We start from the raw sequence: 20,585 nt of genomic DNA, 5'->3' as shown, positions 1-20,585 counted from the left end.
GGAATCTCAGCTAAATAATCCCTGACATATGGCCATCCAACCTCTGCTTGAAAACCTCCAAGGAAGGGGAGACCATTCACTGTCAAACACAGATTCCTGTAAGCAATCACATTGTGATGGAACTGTACCTGAGCCAGGTGGCACTAATAGTGAGGAAAGGATCTGTAACACCCAAGACCTTTGGGGAAAGCCTGCAGAGTTCAGGCAAGCAGAGAGGAAGGAAAAGCATAATTTCCTCTCTCACTGCATTCAATCCGCAGAGGACCAAAATCTCTTCTGCCTGGGGAATCCCAAAACTGAATTTATATGCTTTTACCTGAGATGAAGCACCTGATGGGAACAGTGGGATTGACTCCTGAGAAAACCTGCATGGGGGGTGGGGGGGGTGTAAATGGCTTCTTAGGAATTGCAATTTTTTTTGGCTATTTCATCTTTTGTAGGCTTTACTTGCAGCTGTACATATATGTTTGGGATTTTTTAAATCCACAGTTCAGGAAAAATAAAACAATGGCATTATCAGTAAATAAAAAATAAAAAGACTATTTTCTTATTAAAAATAATTAAAATAAATGGTAAACATGGATTGAAACACAGTGAAAGTGACTGCCTCGTATCAATAGGCAGCGAGTTCGAAAGTTGGATACAGATATTCTTCAATTTTTTCACTGCCCTGTTGGGCAAATCCAGTACATCGCATTTCCAAAATCAATTTCCTAAGAAGATGCACAGAGAAACAGATCCCCACAACGGACCAAGGTTTCCTGGCTCAGATCCTGGGGTTCCCGTGGACCTCAGAAGCAAACCCGGCCTTAAAGATTTGCTTGCCTTCTTCTCTGGTGGAGAATGGGCCACCTTTGGCACAAGAAGTGGCAGAGCAGGAAACAGACACATTGGGGTCTGGGCAGGCTCTCTGCCAGTGGCGAACAATGGCTAGTGCAAGCCTTATAGCGAATGACACACATAGGGGGGCGTAGGGCTGGGGGACACCAGTGGACAGCTTCTGACAAGGCAACACAGACAGTGGCATGAGCCTGAACAGCAGCAGATCCCATGGCTGCAAGGAAGCAGAAACACACAAGCTCAGCAAGGCAGGGGGAGAGACGTCATCAGAGGAAGAGGCCGTTTGCTCCCTGAACTCCTCTCTTATCGGAGCCAAGAAAGATGCCATCTACAATTGAATCAGCGCAGCTCACGTCCGTATCCTCACCTTTCACTGGAGCAGGATTCCCACACTTGGGTCTCCGGTTCTTTCTGGACTACAACTCCCATCACTCCCAGCTAGCAGTATTAAGGGATGATGGGAATCGTAGTCCAAAACCAGCTAGAGACCCAAGTTTGGGAAAGCCTAAACTAGAGTACCTAGGGCAACTGTTTTCCTAACACAGGCATTTTTTACATTTTGGTGCAAATATATCTTAAAAACTGCATTATAAAAGAATTCAATCTTTAGCATCGACTCCTGGATGAGGTTGGATTTCCTTTTGGGGTCTGGGGTTCAGCAGCTCTCTGCCTGGAATTCCCAGGAAGGGCTTGCGCCTTGTCAAGGGAAGGGCAAGCATTTTAGTGAACGACAGACATATGGGGGGAACCAGAGGACAGTTTCTAAGAAGGCAGCAGAGTAGAGATGTAAAATTTCCTGAAATTTTGAAGCCATGGGGGGAGAAACGTTTTTCCTTGTTTCTTTCTGGAAAACTTGAAAAAAAATTCAGTGTGGAGTAGTTTTCAGATTCCATGAAACACAGTGTATATAAAAGTACTAGGCTTGCAATCAAACAGGTAACCACCCCCCTTTCTCTCAAAAGCATCAAAAAAAGCAAGAAACCACCAACATAAATAATAATCAAAATTGCCTCTTAGCACCAACAGCAAATAAAGTTAAGGTCCACCTCAATATTTAAGCTCCACGGAAGGCCTACCCTTTGAGTAGTGCTTTAAAAGCAACAACAGAAGACACAATATATACATGCAGTTTATTCTATCTCACTTTCTCAACTACTGCTATCGTTTTCCATTTCTTCTTCCTCTTCCTCTGTCATTTTCCCCATGGACTTCTAAAAAAACGGCTTTGGGGGGGAACGGGGGGGGACTGCCCCCCCATTTTTCTGTTTTTTCCCCAGGCCTTCCCATCTCTACTTGAAGACAGCTGGGGCAAAGCGTAAGGCAATTTTTTTGCATGACAGGCCCAGAAGGAAGCAACATCCGGTTACTGAATAGTAGGCAGTGGAAGACAGGAGTGCCTGGCGTGCTCCGGTCCATGTGGTCACAAAGAGTCGGACACGACTAAAGAACAACAACAATTGTTGCACTAAGGCTCAAACTCTGAAAGGAAAAGGACTGTGAGTTTTTAAAATTGAATTTGTTATTATATATTATAAACCGCATGGTGGTAAGAGAGCTTCTAAACAGTTTACAAAAATATACAACAGAACATTAAAATGGTGGATAAAACACAGTTAAAAAGCAGGTATTTAAGAGACAGCAGTGGTTTAAAAGAAGTAAATCGCATGCAGCTTCTGCGTGTTCAGATGCGCTGGCCCTAACGAAAATGTTTTGAGCAGTTGCAGTGAGAGGACCTGCCTGGTGTCTGTCGGCAGGGAGCTGCAAAGTGGGGGTTCTGGAAGTCCTGGGGGGGGGATGGAAAAAGGGGGGAGGCCACGTTTTTTCCTCTTTCCCTCCAAAGTCATTTTTTTTCCAGGAAAAAAATGAAAATAAAAGTGTGTGGAATATTCAAACTACAGTGGTGCCTCGCAAGACAAAAAGAATCCGTCCCGCAATTCTCTTCGTCTAGCGTTTTCTTCGTCTTGCGAAGCAAGCCCATTGACAGCTTAGCGGATTAGCGCTATTAGCGGTCTAGCGGCTTTAAGCGGATCAGCTGAGAAGTGGCTTATCAGCGGATCAGCTGTTAAGCGGCTTAGCGCTTTAGGAAAAGGGGGAGCGGAAAAAACCCGCAGGAACTCGCAAGATTTTTTCGTCTTGCGAAGCAACCCCATAGGGAAATTCGTTTTGCGAAGCGCCTCCAAAATGGAAAACCCTTTCGTCTAGCGGGTTTTCCGTCTAGCGAGGCGTTCGTCTTGCGGGGCACCACTGTATATCAAACAATTTTTTTTCAATTTTTCCAGGAAAAAAGGGCTTCAGGAAAAAACCTGTCCCCCCCCCATATTTCTAGTTTTTTTCCAGGCCTTCCCATCGCTAGGCATGAGCAACAGGCATCCATTGGAGAATATGGATTAAGTTTGCTGGACTTTTACCTGCACTATCAGGTATTTCTGAAACCAGTAGGAGAACACTCCAATCTCCCAGGACATTCTATACAAGATCTGAAAGTCGCGGTCTTATTACAAAAGAATTTCAGAAATAGACTGGAAAGAGAAGTTGCTGAACTGCAACTTACTACCAAACTTAAAACCATGGAGAGACCTGGTCTGAAGAGAGACATTGGATTCTTATCTCATTATACATGATAAAGCTATTTTAGCCATCTCACCCCTTGTTTTTTTCCTGTAAGACCAATTGCAGGTGTTAACAGTCCTCAACAGGTTTACCACACCTATCAGCCAATCACCCATCTCCCAGCCCCCTTCTGAGTAATACCCCTCCCCACCTTCTCACTATATAGAAGGGTCTGGTGACTTCTGTTTCCGTGTATCTGAAGGGTTGTGCATGCACACAAAAGCTCATACCAATAATAAACTTGGATGGTCTCTAAGGTGCTACTGAAAGGAATCTTGTGTTATCTTATTTTGTTTCGACTACGGCAGACCAACACGGCTACCTACCTGTAACTCGGTATTTCATCAGCAGAGTTCCGTTCTGAAACATTGCCTTTCACTAGACTATGCAACAAGGAAACTGTCTCGCTAACACAGATGTATTTTGAAATGTTTGACCGCTCTTCCGTGCAAAACTGATGTATCTAAAAATTGTATTTAAAACATAATTTGGTTTTTTAATGTGTGCTGGATGAGGTTGCATCTTCCTCCTTTCCCAGATTATAAGATAAACAAATACCTGCACATAGCTGCATAGTGGATTTCACATTTCCAGAATGTGTATGTGTGTGGGGGTGTTACGGGAAATTCTAGGGGAGGGGAGAGAACACACAGCCCAAATAGATCCCATCAGGAACCGGCCACTGCCTGAATATTTCGGAGACATAAAACTGAAATCCCTCCTAGGCAGATGAAGGTGAAGAAACACACATCCTGGACCAGGGAGAAGCGTGCTAAGAGGACGGCATGCATGGCAAACCCTAACCATGATCAACTCCCAACTGGAAAGCTATATCCCCACTGTGGAAGGACGTGTGGGTCCAGAATTGGCCTCCACAGTCACTTACAGACTCATTGGTTTTTTGAAATAAAATTTTATTCTTTTTTCTTTTTCATTCATTACATACATCTCAAAGTCTTAACCTTTACTATGTATTCCTTCCTCCCTCCCCTCCTAGGCTTCCCCAACTTCCGCTTCTGGTTTGTTACTCTTTTCACCCACCTTGCTACCTCCTAACAGAAAAAGTTATTAATAACATAACATCAAACCTAAAAACATAGAAGTAAAAACACCATATTTCTCTATCTTCTGGACATTTTCTAATACTAATAGTGTGAATGTTTATTTAAATCCTGCCTCAAGCCTATCAACTTTGTTTCTATAAATGGTTCCCATTGTTTTTCAAAGTCTCTGTTGTCCTTTTCTCTTAGTCAGTCTGTCATTTTTGCCAGTTCTACATCATCATCATCATCATCATCATTTTTAATTTGTATACCACTTTTCTATCTTACAATACTCAAGGCGGTTTTCAAGCTGAAGAAACAAAAAATGTACATCTTATAACAATCTAATGCAATACAAAAATGTGATAATAAAACATAACTTTAAAATAGGCAACCTCCATCCAAAAAGTAACATTCAACAATCATTAGAATAGTATAAAATAATAGTATCAACATATAAAAGTTAAACAGAAATCCACTCAACAGTTACAATAATATCTAAACTGTAATCAATAAGACAATGGCAAGCCACGGTACATAAAACAATACAATACACATTGAGGAGCAGAGAGTGGGGCAAGGCAGGTGGAAGGAGGCCTTGCCTGATGGAGTCTCTCCCCTCACAGTTCATCAACTTCTCCTGCCATAGTTCTTTACTTGGTATTTCTCCAGTCTTCCAATTTTGTGCAATCAACATTCTTGCTGCTGTAGTGGCATACATAAATAAAGTCCTCTTTTCTTTCCTTATGTGTTGGCCTAAAATACCTAGTAAGAAGGTTTCTGGGTTTTTTAGAAAAGTTATTTTCAACATTTTCTTCAATTCATTATTTATCATTTCCCAATAGGCTTTTACCTTTTTACAATCCCACCACATATGATAAAACGTACCTTCTATTTCACATCTCCAACACTCTCTTTTCATTTTTATACATTTGTTCCAGTTTAACCAGTGATAGATACCATCTATACATCATTTTCATATAGGTCTCTCTCAATAGTATACAATCTGTAAATTTCAAATTTACTTTCCACAATTTTACCCAATCTTCAAATTGTATGTTATGGCCCATTATTTAATCATTACCAATTTTACTTCTTCGTCTTTGGTTTCCCACTCCAAAAGAATGTTATATGCCTTTTAAAAATAATTTTGTACTTTCTTCTATCACTGCCTCTTTGGAATTTGGAAACCGACTATGAGATGCCTTTCTTATTGTCCTCTTTAAAGATATCCTTTAATTGTCTATGATGCAGCCATCTTTGAAGATGTTCTTTTATTTCGTCATATTCTTTCCATTGCCTCTATTCTGGCCACTGCCTGGATATTTCAGAGACATAAAACTGAAATCCCTGCTAGGCAGATGAAGGTGAAGAAACACACATCCTGGAACAGTGACCTATTAACACTCTAGACACAGGCTGGAAAATACTATATTGAAATATTCTCTACTGTTCTAATGTCTCTCTCAACCAAGGGTGACATTCGAACTCAGAACGCAAGGGAGAAGCGTGCTAGGAGGAAGGCATGCATGGCAAACCCCAACCATGATCAACTCCCACCTGGAAAGCTATGTCCCCACTGTGGAAGGATGTGTGGGTCCAGAATTGGCCTCCACAGTCACTTACGGACTCACTGTTAAGACTGTGTTCATGGAAGACAATTTTACTCTGCTACGCCAAAGAAAAATAATTTCTCTCTTGACTGCGTATTGAGGCTTATTATACAGTATATGTTTCTCAACAGCATTTGTTCATTAGAGCTGTGATCTGAGGGGCTATACTCTCATTGCAAAGATACGTCATTTACATACGTCAACAGAATACCAGAGAATGCATTTGTGTCTATGAAAAATATCAGATCAATTCACACCAGATTAACAAATTTTGGGGATGGAAGAAATATTAAAGCACCGCTATATACAAGTGATGAATACATGGGAAATAACGCATGAGGAAAAAAATAGAACATAGCTATGTAAATCTAACTCTGATCAGGAGAATAATCTGCAACACAGCCACTAAAAGGAATAAAAATTCTAATGGAAGCAAATTCTAATTCTGAATACAACCATTGTTTTACTCTCCGTAGGAGTTATTTGATATGATTAAATATCTTCACACACTCCAACCTTTCTGTTTCCCTTGTACGGGTTCTTTTCAGTTTAGTAAGGGAGTCCTTGTCACATAAGTTCTTTCTATAGGCCAAACATTTCTAATATTTCCTCCCTGTATGAGTTATTTGATGCGACTTAAGGTGGCTACTCTGACTGAAGCTCCTTCCACACTCCAAACATGTATACGGTTTCTCTCCTGTATGAGTTCTTTCATGCGACTTAAGGGTGCCACGTTTACTGAAGCTTTTTCCACAGTCCGAACATGTATACGGTTTCTCTCTTGTATGAGTTCGTTGATGCATCGTAAGGGAGCTACTGCACCTGAAGCTCCTTCCACACTCCGAACATGTATACGGTTTCTCTCCTGTATGAGTTCTTTGATGCAGTGTAAGTAAGCTACCACAACTGAAGCTCTTGCCACACTCCAAACATTTATACGGTTTCTCTCCTGTGTGCAATCTTTGATGCAAGGTAAGGCTGCAACTGTAGCTGAAGCTCTTTCCACACTCCAAACATGTATATCGTTTCTCCCCTGTATGAATTCTTTCATGCGAGGAAAGGTAGTCATTGCGACTGAAGCTCTTGCCACATTCCCAGCATTTATAAGGTTTGCTGCCTCTATGAGTTTGTTGATGTCTAGTAAGCCCATTGCTGCGAGCGAAGCTCATTCCACACTCCAAACACGTATGCTGTTTCTCCCCTGTATGAGTTCGTTGATGCGACTTAAGTGTGCTACTTTGAGTGAAGCTCCTTCCACACTCTGAACATGTATACGGTTTCTCCCCTGTATGAGTTCGTTGATGCAACTTAAGGCTACTAGTTTGATTGAAGCTTTTTCCACACTCTGAACATGTATACGGTTTCACCCCTGTATGAGATCTTTTATGCAATTTAAGGGTACCACAATGACTGAAGCTCTTTCCACACTCTGAACATTTATAGGGTTTCTCCCCTGTATGAGATCTTTGATGCAAGATAAGGACAGTACTCTGACTGAAGCTCTTCCCACACTCCAAACATTTATAAGGTTTCTCCCCTGTATGAGTTCGTTGATGGGACTTAAGATGGCTACTGTCACTGAAGCTCTTTCCACACTCCGAACATGTATACGGTTTCTCTCCTGTATGAGTTCTTTGGTGCCCGGTAAGGCTATGATTGTTACGGAAGCTCTTTCCACACTCCGAACATGTATACGGTTTCTCCCCTGTATGAGTTCGTTGATGGGACTTAAGATTGCTACTCTTACTGAAGCTCTTTCCACATTCCAAACATGTATACGGTTTATCCCCTGTATGAGATCTTTGGTGACCAGTAAGGCTACGATTGTCACAGAAGCTCTTTCCACACTCTGAACATGTATACGGTTTCTCCCCTGTATGAGATCTTTGATGTGAGGTAAGGGAACTATTCTGACTGAAGCTCTTTCCACACTCTGAACATGTATACGGTTTCTCCCCTGTATGAGATCTTTGATGCAAGGTAAGGGTACTATTCAGACTGAAGCTCTTTCCACACTCCGAACATGTATACGGTTTCTCCCCTGTATGAGTTCGTTGATGGGACTTAAGATTGCTACTCTTACTGAAGCTCTTTCCACATTCCAAACATGTATACGGTTTCTCCCCTGTATGAGATCTTTGATGTGAGGTAAGGGAACTATTCTGACTGAAGCTCCTTCCACACTCTGAACATGTATACGGTTTCTCCCCTGTATGAGATCTTTGATGTGAGGTAAGGGAACTATTCTGACTGAAGCTCCTTCCACACTCTGAACATGTATACGGTTTCTCCCCTGTATGAGATCTTTGATGTGAGGTAAGGGAACTATTCTGACTGAAGCTCCTTCCACACTCTGAACATGTATACGGTTTCTCCCCTGTATGAGATCTTTGATGCGAGGTAAGGGTACTATTCAGACTGAAGCTCTTTCCACACTCCAAACATGTATACGGTTTCTCCCCTGTATGAGATCTTTGGTGCCTGGTAAGGGCATCATTGCGACTGAAACTCTTTCCACACTCTAAACATATATACAGTTTCTCCCCTGTATGAGATCTTTGATGCGAGGTAAGGGCACTACTGTTACTGAAGCTCTTTCCACACTCCAAACATTTATAAGGTTTCTCCTCTCTGGGAATTTGATTTTCACCACCCTGAGACATACCAGTCAGCCTCCGGCTTCTGCCTTCGTCTCCCCTCTCGCCTTCTGCCTCCATCTTGAACCCTCAGCTTCCTTTGCTCCCCCTCCTCTTTGGATCCTTTCGGTGACACTTCTGATTGTTCCCCTTCTGCCAGCATCCCTTCAACATCTCCTGATGGAATAAAAAGGAAAACTGATGAAATGCTAAAGGAGCGTCTTCACCCCAATCAGTCAGGACACAGAGATTCAGGTCCCAGGGCCTTGTGGCAGTTCCCTCACTGTGAGAAGGGAAGTTATAGGGAACAAGGCGGAGGGCCTTCTTGGCAGTGGTGCCCACCCTGTGGAACACCCTCCGGTCAGTTGTCAAAAAAATAACTATGCAAATTTTAGAAGACAACTGGAGGCAGCAATGTGTAGGGAAGTTTTTAATACAAAATAATACAGATACAAAATAATACAGATACAAAAAATTATTAGAAATGGGGGTTCCACATTGGTTATCCCCATTAGAGGTAATGGGAGTCAAGAAAATTAACATGAGGAGTAATTGGATTACTTACGGAGACTTGGTGGTGAAAGAAGGAGAGAAATGGAGATTGAAACCATATGAGCAAGTAAAAGAACATGTATTCGACTGGCTGCACTATTATCAGATAAGTGATATGTTTAAAAAGGATGTGAAAGAAAAAGGGTATAAAGAAAAAGATTCAAAATTTCAAACAGAAATTGTTAATAATGATTGTAAGATAATCTCAAAAATGTATAAAATTTTACTGGAATGGCACACGATGGATGAGGAAGTTAAAGCGGCAATGATTCACTGGGCCAGAGATTTAGGGTATAGTATAGATATGGAAGATTGGCAAAAAAACGTACACAGCATGTACTACGTTAAAAGAAAATGTTATGAAAATGGTATACAGATGGTATATGACACCAGTTAAATTGACAAAAATGTACAAAACCTGTAACAAATGTTGGAAATGTAAAGAGAAAGAGGGTACATTTATTCATATGTGGTGGGAGTGTAAGAAAGTGAAGGGGTTCTGGGAAATGATATATAATGAGTTAAAGAAAATGCTGAAATATAGCTTTGTAAAGAAACCAGAAACCTTCTTACTGGGAATAACTAAAAATAAAATAAATAAGAGGGACTGTAAACTCTTTCAGTACGCAATAACAGCAGCGAGAATATTGATGGCTCAAAAATGGAAACAAGAAGAACTACCGACTTTGGAAGAATGGAGAACAAAACTAACAGACTATGCAGAACTGGACAAATTAACTGGAAAAATCAGACTTCAAAGAGACCATAAGTTTCTAGAGGACTGGGGAAAATTCAGAGAATATCTGAAGATTGTATGTGAGGAACAAACAATGCTAGTGTGTTTGTGAAAAAATAAGGAATATTGCAAGAATGTAAATGAGGACAGAAAAATTTTATTTAAAGGCGATATTATAATTAAGGAATGTGAAGATAGAAATTTAACTACAGATGATTGTCAGAGGAGTTGAGGGAGGTTCAATAAGTCAAAATATGTGATGTGGAAAATTGTATGATTGGAGATATTATGGAAAAATTTAATAAAAAATTTAAAAATTATAAAAAAGATTCATGGGGTCACAGAGAGTCGGAAATGACTAAGACGACTAAACAACAACAAAGGTTTATAAGAAAGGCGTCAGGCGAACTTCCCTGGGGAGAGCATTCCACAGACAGGAAGACCCTGCAGAGAAGGCCCTGTTCTCGTGTTGCCTCCCTCCGGACCACGTGAGGAGGAGGCCCACGAAGGAGGGCCTCATAAGGGGATCTCAGGGTCCAGGTAGGTTCATATGGAAAGAAGCAGTCCTTGAAGTATTCCTGGTCCTGAGCCATTTAAGGCTTTACAGGTCTAAACCAGCAATTTGAATTGGACCCAGAACCTAATTGGTAGCCAGTGCAGTCAGAACAGGATGGGGGCAATATGCTCAAACCGCCAGTGAGCAGCCTGGCCACTGAATTCTGCACTAGCTGAAGTTTCCAGACTGTCTTCAGAGGCAGACCTACGTATAACGCATATCTATATCTAACCTTGAAGTTCCCGGAGCACAGACAACGGTAGATAGGCTATTCCTGTACAGCTAGGGGTGTAGCTGGGCCACCAGCCAAAGGTGATGAAAGGCACTCCAGGCCATCTGAGCCTCGAGCGACAGCAAAGGATCCAGGAGAACCCCCAAGCGACGAACCTGCTCCTTCAGAGGAAGTGTAACCCCATCAAGAGCAGGCGACCTCCCAGCCATCTGCTCTAGGGAACCACCCACTAACTGAGCCTTATCTGGAGTGAGCTTCAATTTGTTGGCTCTCATCCAGTCCATTACCCAGGCAAGACACTGGTCCAGCACTTGCACTGCCTCATCTACAGATAGAAAGGAGAAATAGAGCTGAATGTCATCAGCATACTGCTGGCAACGTACTCCAAACCTCTTGATAACCCCTCCCAGCGATTTCATGTAGATGTTAAACAACAAGGGGGATTGGATTGGGCCCTGCGGAACCCCACATTGAAGCTTCCATGGGGCTGAAATGAATTCCCCAAGTAACACCCTCTGGGAATGGCCATCCAAGTAGGACTGGAACCACCGCAAAGCAGGGCCACCCACCCCCAGTTCAGAGAGTCGCTCCAGAAGGATACCATGGTGGATGGTATCAAAAGCCGCTGAGAGGTGGAGAACAATGAACAGGGACACATTTCCCTTGTCTCTGTCTCGACAGAGGTCATCATACAGGGCGACCAAAGCAGTTTCTGTGCCAAAACCAGGCCTAAACCCTGACTGAAATGGATCCAGAAAATGAGTTTCTTCCAAAAGCACCTGGATCTGGTCTGCGACCACTTGCTCCAGAACCTTGCCCAGGAAAGGGAGATCAACAACTGGCCGGTAGTTAGGCTTTCTGAATTCAGGGAAGGTTTCTTAAGGAGTGGTTTTACCTCTGCCTCCTTCAAACATGCAGGGACCACCCCCTCTTGTAAAGAGGCACTGATCTTCTCCCTGGCCCAGCCTGCTGTTCCCTCCCTGCTGGATTTTATCAGCCAAGAGGCGAAAGGGTCAAGAGTGCAATTGGTCACCCTGACTGATCCAAGCACCTTGTCCATATCCTCGAGCCTGACCAACTGAAAAAACTCATCCAACACAACAGGACTAGACTGTGCTCTGGACACCCCATGAGACTCATCTGCTCTCTTGGTGGATGGAAGCAATTTTATCTTCTTCTTTTTCCTCGATAAAATTTATTATAGAAAGTATATATACAATCAATATAACATTCATAAAATAAAAGAGTCCAACATAAAGATATATAAAATAAAAATTCCAACACTGGGACTTCCCTCCGCCTCAGCTCGACATCTTTCAATATTCTATACTCTTATTTACATTGTGTTTTTGATAGTATTCAACATTCACCTATTATTAATTTGTCATAATCTGATTCAACTTTACATCCTTAGTCTATACATATCTACAGGTTTTCTTTAGAACAGTGTTTTTTCATTTGGTCCTCAAAGCATTTCCATTCCTTCCTTAAATTCTGATTTGACTGGTGTCTTATGGCTGCTGTTTGGCCAATTCTATAAAGTCACATAATTTACTTATCCAGTCTTCTTTTGTGGGAATAATGCCCCCTTTCCAATTTTTAGCAAGTAATAATCTGGCTGCAGCTGAATAACCTTTTGATATCCTGTGGGGTGTCCTTTCCTATAATGCCCATTAGATATGCCTCTGGATTTTTTTCTATAGGAGCTTTCAGCATCTTTCTTAGCTCTTCATGGATACACCCCCAAAATTTATTAATTTTCTCACAGCTCCACCATACATGGATCATTGTTTCCTCTGCATTACTGCATCTCCAACATCGGTTGGATTTGAGTTTACATATCTTGGCTAGTTTGGAAGGTGTCACATACCACCTGTATAACCTTTATCATTGTTTTCCTTGACAGTATAACAGGCAGTAAATCTGATATCTAACCTCCAGAGTCTCTCCCACTGTTCCATCTGTATTGTGGGGCCGATGTCCCATTTAACCATTACATTCTTTACTTCCTCATCTTTCGGATACCATTCCAATAACAGTTTTAGATAATATTTTTTTGTCATTTCGTAATAATGCATTTTGTAGTTTGGATTCATCTTTCCCAAAGCCATTTTTTTGGTGATATGGGAGCCAATCGGTGAGGTAGTGCCTTATCTCTCCAAATGTTTTCAATCTCAGATGTCCTTGTCTTCTTTTAATAGTTGACTATAGGTTGCCCAATTTCCCTCCATATTTATTTTTTTGACTGCAAAAGTCTCTACTGGGGACAGCCACCATGGCGTTTGGGGTTCTAATAATGGTTGGTATTTTGTCCACACTTTATAAAGAGCATTTCTGACTATATGATTAGTGAACCCTCTGTGGACTTTGACTTTATGCCATCCGTACCTGTTGTTGCAACTCTCCAAATCAAGTATATGTTTTCTCTAATAAGATCCAATCCTTTATCCAACATAGGCACGAGGCTTTGAAATATGTTCTTAAATCGGGGAGTGCGAAACCCGCCCCTTTCTTTGTCAGTCAGTAATTTGTATTTTATGCGGGGTTTCTTACCCTGCCATATGAACCTGGTCAGATCTCTCCTGCAATTGTCAAAGCATTGTGGCAAGCAATTTTAACAACAACATGCTTTGCAAAGAAGTCAAAGCGAGCTACCATTGGTTCTACCACCACCTTTGGGCCAGCCTGTAAAAGGCCCCGTACAACCCGGAAAAGTTCTGCCAGACGACATAATGAGGAGGCAATGGAGGCAAAAAACTATGCTTTCTTTGCTGCCTTCACTGCCACTAGGTAGGCTTGCTAATGAGCCCTTACCAGTCTTTGGTTGCATTAATTAGGATCTTTCATCCACTTGCGTTCAGCCTCCCAGCTTGGAGTGTACCAGGGGGCCAATCGGACTCCACAAAGTGGGAGAGGACGCTCAGGAATATTCGTATTACTAGTAGTATTATCATTATTAGCCTGTCGGTATAAGGCCGCAGCAACACGTGGACTTTTAATGTGGACTTGAAGTTGCTTGTTTCTCCTTTTTTAAAAAACCTCTTCCACCCAGAACTGCTCTTGCAGAAACTGCTGTTTAACTGAAACACAAATAATTTAAAATGTGTGTGTTGGGGGGATGTTATTGGGTTGTTTCTGTTTTGATTATGTACTTTGAGTTTTTATATTGTAATTTTATCCTGTGAACTGTTCTGAGGCCTGTGGGTATAGGGAGGTATATAAATGTAACAAATTATAGTAAAATCAGTCCAGATAAAAATTATTACAAGTTCCAGGGGGAGCCTCTGCAGAAGGTTTTCCAATGCTTAAGGGTTTGCCTTGACCCCAAGCCCTATGGGGAGCCCAAGGAAGGTCCCCCACCTGCCCAGGTTGGCCTGCTGGGAGGAGAAAGATATTTTCCATTAGGAAAAGATGTCCTACCCCCATAAAAAGGAAGGAAGACCTATAAATGAAAAATTTTAGCGGAATTAGATACAGAATGCATCAATTACAGGAAATGTAAATAATAATAATAATAATAAATTATACCCCGCCCATCTGGCTGCTGAGTTTCCCCAGCCACTCCGGGGGCCTCCCAATTGAGTGTTAAAAACAATACAGCATTTAAATATTTAAAACTTTCCTAAACAGAGCTGGCTTCAGATGTCTTTTAAAAATAGGATAGCTGCTTATTTCCTTGACATCTGATGGGAGGGTGTTTCACAGGGAGGGCACCACTACTAAGAAAGCTCTCTGCCTGGTTCCCTGTAACATCACTTCTCGCAATGAGGGAACCGCCAGAAGGTGCTGGATCTCAGTGTCTGGGCTGAACGATGGGGGTGGAGATGCTCCTTCAGGTCTACTGAGCTGAGGTCCTTGAGGGCTTTAAAGGTCAGCATCAACACTTTGAGTTGTGCTTGGAAACGTACTGGAAGCCAATGCAGATCTCTCAGGGCTGGTGTTATATGGTCCTGTGACTGGCCATTCCCAGCCACCAGTCTAGCTGCCACATTCTGGATCAGTTGCAGTTTTTGGGTCACCTTCAAAGGTAGCCCCACGTAGAGAGCATTGTAGTAGTTTAAGCGTGAGATAACCAGAGCATGCACGACTCTGGCGAGACAGTCCGTGGGCAGGTAGGGTCTCAGCCTGCGTCCCAGATGGAGCTGGTAAACAGCTGCCCTGGACACAGAATTGACCTGCGCCTCCATGGACAGCTGTCAGTCCAAAATGACTCCCTGGCTGCACACCTGGTCCTTCAGGGGCACAGTTACCCCATTCAGGACTAGGGAGTCCCCCACGCCAACCTGCCCCCCCAAAACAGTACTTGTGTCTTGTCAGGATTCAACCTCAATCTGTTAGCCGCCATCCATCCTTCCCCGCCTTCACTGGATCCCATTTGAAAGAGAGGCAGAGCTGGGTCTCATCCGCATATTGATGGACACCCAGTCCAACCCCCCTGATGATCTCTCCCAGCGGCTGCATGCAGATGTTAAAAAGCATGCAGATGTTAAAAATGAATCATTTTAGCTGAATTATATACAGAATGCATTAATTATGGCAAATGTAAATATTATGGGAAATACCCTTTGCAAAAGCGCGGGCATTAGGAGAAATCTACACCAAAATGCTGACCAACTTTCAAGAGGTTGAAATAATTTAAAATAAAATTCTTTAAAATTAACACTATTTAAAAATAATAACATGTGAAAATCTGGGTAAATTGACGACTAGAAAAAGGAGACAGAAAAAACTTACATTGAAACGGGGGTATTATGGGAAATATATGGGAAATACCCTTTGCAAAAGCGTGTGCATTAGGCGAGATCTGCACCCACCAAAATGCCGACCAACTTTCAAGAGCTCTATTTAAAAATAATAAGATGTGAAAATCTGGACAAACTGATGACTCGAAAAAGGAGACAGAGGAAAAGAACTTACCTTGAAAGGGTTTGCCTAATGGGTTCTTTTTCATCCCTCCCCACACTCCCTCCAGCTGCACCCCCCGTCTCTCCCCCTTTATAATACATAATACATACGACGCACCTCCAGCGCCTCCGCGAGGAAGGACAGCCGCCGCCATGACAGGTATCTCTCCCCCCCCCCCCCGAAGCGGGACAGGAAGCGGAAGCTGCTATTCTCCCGGCAGCCTTTTCCCCTCCTCTCTAGGAATCTCAGCTCTGTCGCCGCTGCTGTTAACCGTTTCGGAGCCGAGCGGCAGGAGCCTCTGGGCTTCTCCGGGCAGAGAGCGAGGAGAGGCGCTGGTCTCGCCTCCGGAAAGCCCCGCTGGATCAGCTGCACGGAAGCCCTAAAACGTTTTCTAAACTATTTATTATTATAATTATTTTAAATTTTCAAAATAACGTTTTTCCTTTTGGTACACAGATATCCAATCCGAATTTGCAATAACTGACCCCCCCCGTTTCCATTCCCCCCTTTTATTCTCCTTGCATATAATTACTATATATTTCCTCAATTGATTTCAACCTCATTCCCCTCTCCTAATTCTACATCAAACCTGCTAATGTTTTGACGTTTTTACAGTGCTCTCTTGAATAGTCTATAAGGCTTTCCCATTCTAGATTGATTTTTTTTCTCATCTTGGTGCCTGATCTTTAGGGTAAGTTTAGCCATTTCGGCAGAGTCCATCATCTTTCCATTCTTCTTTCATTGGCACCTTGTCTTCTTTCCACATTTTCCTATGTGGTGGGCGTGTAAAAAAGTAAAGGGCTTCTGGGAATTTTAAAAAAGTTCTTAAAATTACGTTTGTTAAAAAAACCCAGAGGCTTTTTTACTAGGTGTAATAGGAGAAAAAATGCCAAGGAAGCAAAAGAGACTGTTTATTTATGTGATTATAGCGGCCAGAGGCTACTATCCCAGACGTGGTGGAAAGAAGTAAAGGTCCCAAAGAAAGAAGAATGGATAACTTAAGATGATTGACTATGCCGAAATGGCTAAACTTACCGATCAAATGAGAAAAAATTCAATCAAGAATGGGGAAACTTTATAGACTATTTTAGAGAACATGAGTTTGTTGATCTCAATGGTCACCTAGTCCAACCCCATATGTGTATATATGATAAATATGTGGGGCTGGTAGTTTCCTCCTCTCCGCTGAGATGTACAGAGGCAATACTGAGCCACCCACCTGGAAGGCTTAAAAAAGAGGATTGTATAAATTCAGGACTAGGCTGTCGGTGGCTACAAACCCTGATGTCTATGTTGTATTCTTAACCTGAGGTACCACTGTATTATCTACAGATAATGTCTGGCCGAGGGTACCGGCATACAGCTTCCGGGTCATGTGGCCAGCATGATCAAGCCGTTTCCTGCGAACCAGAGCAGCGCATGGAAACGCCGTTTACCTTCCCGCCGGAGCGGTACCTATTTATGTACTTGCACTTTGACGTGCTTTCGAACTGTTAGGTTGGCAGGAGCAGGGACCAAGCAACTGGAGCTCACCCTGTCACCGGGATTGGAACCACCAACCTTCTGATCGGCAAGTCCTAGGCTCTGTGGTTTAACCCACAGCGCCACCCGCGTCCCATTTTATAGGTTAGGCAATTGGTTTTTTATGGGGGTTGTTTTGATTTTTATTATGTATTTTGTGGTTTTATATCCTGATTTTATTCTGAGACCCCTGGGTATAGGGCGGTATATAACAAAGATGGGAATCAGAAAAATTTGGGAGCCACTGTGTTAAAAGGGGAGGGGGTCACAGATTGCATTTCAACTTTACTGCGTTATTTATGTTCCTACCTTGTCAATGGGCTGGGCGAGGGGTGGGTGGGTATATGGGCAGCTTCCATAGAGTCGTTGAGTTGGAAGGGACCCCAAAGGTCCTCTAGTCCAACCCCCTGCAATAGAGGAATCTCAGCTAAATAATCCCTGACATATGGCCATCCAACCTCTGCTTGAAAACCTCCAAGGAAGGGGAGACCATTCACTGTCAAACACAGATTCCTGTAAGCAATCACATTGTGATGGAACTGTACCTGAGCCAGGTGGCACTAATAGTGAGGAAAGGATCTGTAACACCCAAGACCTTTGGGGAAAGCCTGCAGAGTTCAGGCAAGCAGAGAGGAAGGAAAAGCATAATTTCCTCTCTCACTGCATTCAATCCGCAGAGGACCAAAATCTCTTCTGCCTGGGGAATCCCAAAACTGAATTTATATGCTTTTACCTGAGATGAAGCACCTGATGGGAACAGTGGGATTGACTCCTGAGAAAACCTGCATGGGGGGTGGGGGGGGGTGTAAATGGCTTCTTAGGAATTGCATTTTTTTTTGGCTATTTCATCTTTTGTAGGCTTTACTTGCAGCTGTACATATATGTTTGGGATTTTTTAAATCCACAGTTCAGGAAAAATAAAACAATGGCATTATCAGTAAATAAAAAATAAAAAGACTATTTTCTTATTAAAAATAATTAAAATAAATGGTAAACATGGATTGAAACACAGTGAAAGTGACTGCCTCGTATCAATAGGCAGCGAGTTCGAAAGTTGGATACAGATATTCTTCAATTTTTTCACTGCCCTGTTGGGCAAATCCAGTACATCGCATTTCCAAAATCAATTTCCTAAGAAGATGCACAGAGAAACAGATCCCCACAACGGACCAAGGTTTCCTGGCTCAGATCCTGGGGTTCCCGTGGACCTCAGAAGCAAACCCGGCCTTAAAGATTTGCTTGCCTTCTTCTCTGGTGGAGAATGGCCAACCTTTGGCACAAGAAGTGGCAGAGCAGGAAACAGACACATTGGGGTCTGGGCAGGCTCTCTGCCAGTGGCGAACAATGGCTAGTGCAAGCCTTATAGCGAATGACACACATAGGGGGGCGTAGGGCTGGGGGACACCAGTGGGCAGCTTCTGACAAGGCAACACAGACAGTGGCATGAGCCTGAACAGCAGCAGATCCCATGGCTGCAAGGAAGCAGAAACACACAAGCTCAGCAAGGCAGGGGGAGAGACGTCATCAGAGGAAGAGGCCGTTTGCTCCCTGAACTCCTCTCTTATCGGAGCCAAGAAAGATGCCATCTACAATTGAATCAGCAAAGTTCACGTCCGTATCCTCACCTTTCACTGGAGCAGGATTCCCACACTTGGGTCTCCGGTTCTTTCTGGACTACAACTCCCATCACTCCCAGCTAGCAGTATTAAGGGATGATGGGAATCGTAGTCCAAAACCAGCTAGAGACCCAAGTTTGGGAAAGCCTAAACTAGAGTACCTAGGGCAACTGTTTTCCTAACACAGGCATTTTTTACATTTTGGTGCAAATATATCTTAAAAACTGCATTATAAAAGAATTCAATCTTTAGCATCGACTCCTGGATGAGGTTGGATTTCCTTTTGGGGTCTGGGGTTCAGCAGCTCTCTGCCTGGAATTCCCAGGAAGGGCTTGCGCCTTGTCAAGGGAAGGGCAAGCATTTTAGTGAACGACAGACATATGGGGGGAACCAGAGGACAGTTTCTAAGAAGGCAGCAGAGTAGAGATGTAAAATTTCCTGAAATTTTGAAGCCATGGGGGGAGAAACGTTTTTCCTTGTTTCTTTCTGGAAAACTTGAAAAAAAATTCAGTGTGGAGTAGTTTTCAGATTCCATGAAACACAGTGTATATAAAAGTACTAGGCTTGCAATCAAACAGGTAACCACCCCCCTTTCTCTCAAAAGCATCAAAAAAAGCAAGAAACCACCAACATAAATAATAATCAAAATTGCCTCTTAGCACCAACAGCAAATAAAGTTAAGGTCCACCTCAATATTTAAGCTCCACGGAAGGCCTACCCTTTGAGTAGTGCTTTAAAAGCAACAACAGAAGACACAATATATACATGCAGTTTATTCTATCTCACTTTCTCAACTACTGCTATCGTTTTCCATTTCTTCTTCCTCTTCCTCTGTCATTTTCCCCATGGACTTCTAAAAAAACGGCTTTGGGGGGGGAACGGGGGGGGACTGCCCCCCCATTTTTCTGTTTTTTCCCCAGGCCTTCCCATCTCTACTTGAAGACAGCTGGGGCAAAGCGTAAGGCAATTTTTTTGCATGACAGGCCCAGAAGGAAGCAACATCCGGTTACTGAATAGTAGGCAGTGGAAGACAGGAGTGCCTGGCGTGCTCCGGTCCATGTGGTCACAAAGAGTCGGACACGACTAAAGAACAACAACAATTGTTGCACTAAGGCTCAAACTCTGAAAGGAAAAGGACTGTGAGTTTTTAAAATTGAATTTGTTATTATATATTATAAACCGCATGGTGGTAAGAGAGCTTCTAAACAGTTTACAAAAATATACAACAGAACATTAAAATGGTGGATAAAACACAGTTAAAAAGCAGGTATTTAAGAGACAGCAGTGGTTTAAAAGAAGTAAATCGCATGCAGCTTCTGCGTGTTCAGATGCGCTGGCCCTAACGAAAATGTTTTGAGCAGTTGCAGTGAGAGGACCTGCCTGGTGTCTGTCGGCAGGGAGCTGCAAAGTGGGGGTTCTGGAAGTCCTGGGGGGGGGATGGAAAAAGGGGGGAGGCCACGTTTTTTCCTCTTTCCCTCCAAAGTCATTTTTTTTCCAGGAAAAAAATGAAAATAAAAGTGTGTGGAATATTCAAACTACAGTGGTGCCTCGCAAGACAAAAAGAATCCGTCCCGCAATTCTCTTCGTCTAGCGTTTTCTTCGTCTTGCGAAGCAAGCCCATTGACAGCTTAGCGGATTAGCGCTATTAGCGGTCTAGCGGCTTTAAGCGGATCAGCTGAGAAGTGGCTTATCAGCGGATCAGCTGTTAAGCGGCTTAGCGCTTTA

At 42.8% G+C, this 20,585-nt stretch overlaps 1 protein-coding gene across 4 annotated transcripts; it reads right to left on the bottom strand.

Moving 5' to 3' along the window:
• Positions 1-4,327: 4,327 nt before the first annotated feature.
• Positions 4,328-15,930, bottom strand: LOC309364500 (uncharacterized protein). Of its 4 annotated transcripts, none has more exons than XM_081901927.1 (3): positions 15,841-15,889; positions 11,106-11,143; positions 4,328-8,919 (listed from the first exon to the last, which is right to left on the bottom strand). In XM_081901927.1, the coding sequence occupies exon 3, from the start codon at positions 8,821-8,823 to the stop codon at positions 6,706-6,708; it is 2,118 nt and encodes a 705-aa protein (XP_081758053.1). In that variant the 5' UTR covers positions 8,824-8,919; positions 11,106-11,143; positions 15,841-15,889; the 3' UTR covers positions 4,328-6,705. The 4 variants fall into 4 exon arrangements, with proteins under 4 accessions (XP_081758053.1, XP_081758051.1, XP_081758050.1 ...); XM_081901925.1 differs by having other exon boundaries at positions 4,328-8,916; positions 11,049-11,143; positions 15,841-15,870; XM_081901924.1 differs by lacking the exon at positions 11,106-11,143 and having other exon boundaries at positions 15,841-15,930.
• Between the last annotated feature and the right edge of the window lie 4,655 nt (positions 15,931-20,585).

This window comes from Podarcis melisellensis (genome assembly GCF_964234715.1).
Source record: "Podarcis melisellensis genome assembly, chromosome: 2".
NCBI classification, from domain to species: Eukaryota; Metazoa; Chordata; class Lepidosauria; order Squamata; family Lacertidae; genus Podarcis; species Podarcis melisellensis.
The sequence above is the reverse complement of the archived record's forward strand: the minus strand, read 5'-3'. Positions and strand labels throughout refer to the sequence as shown.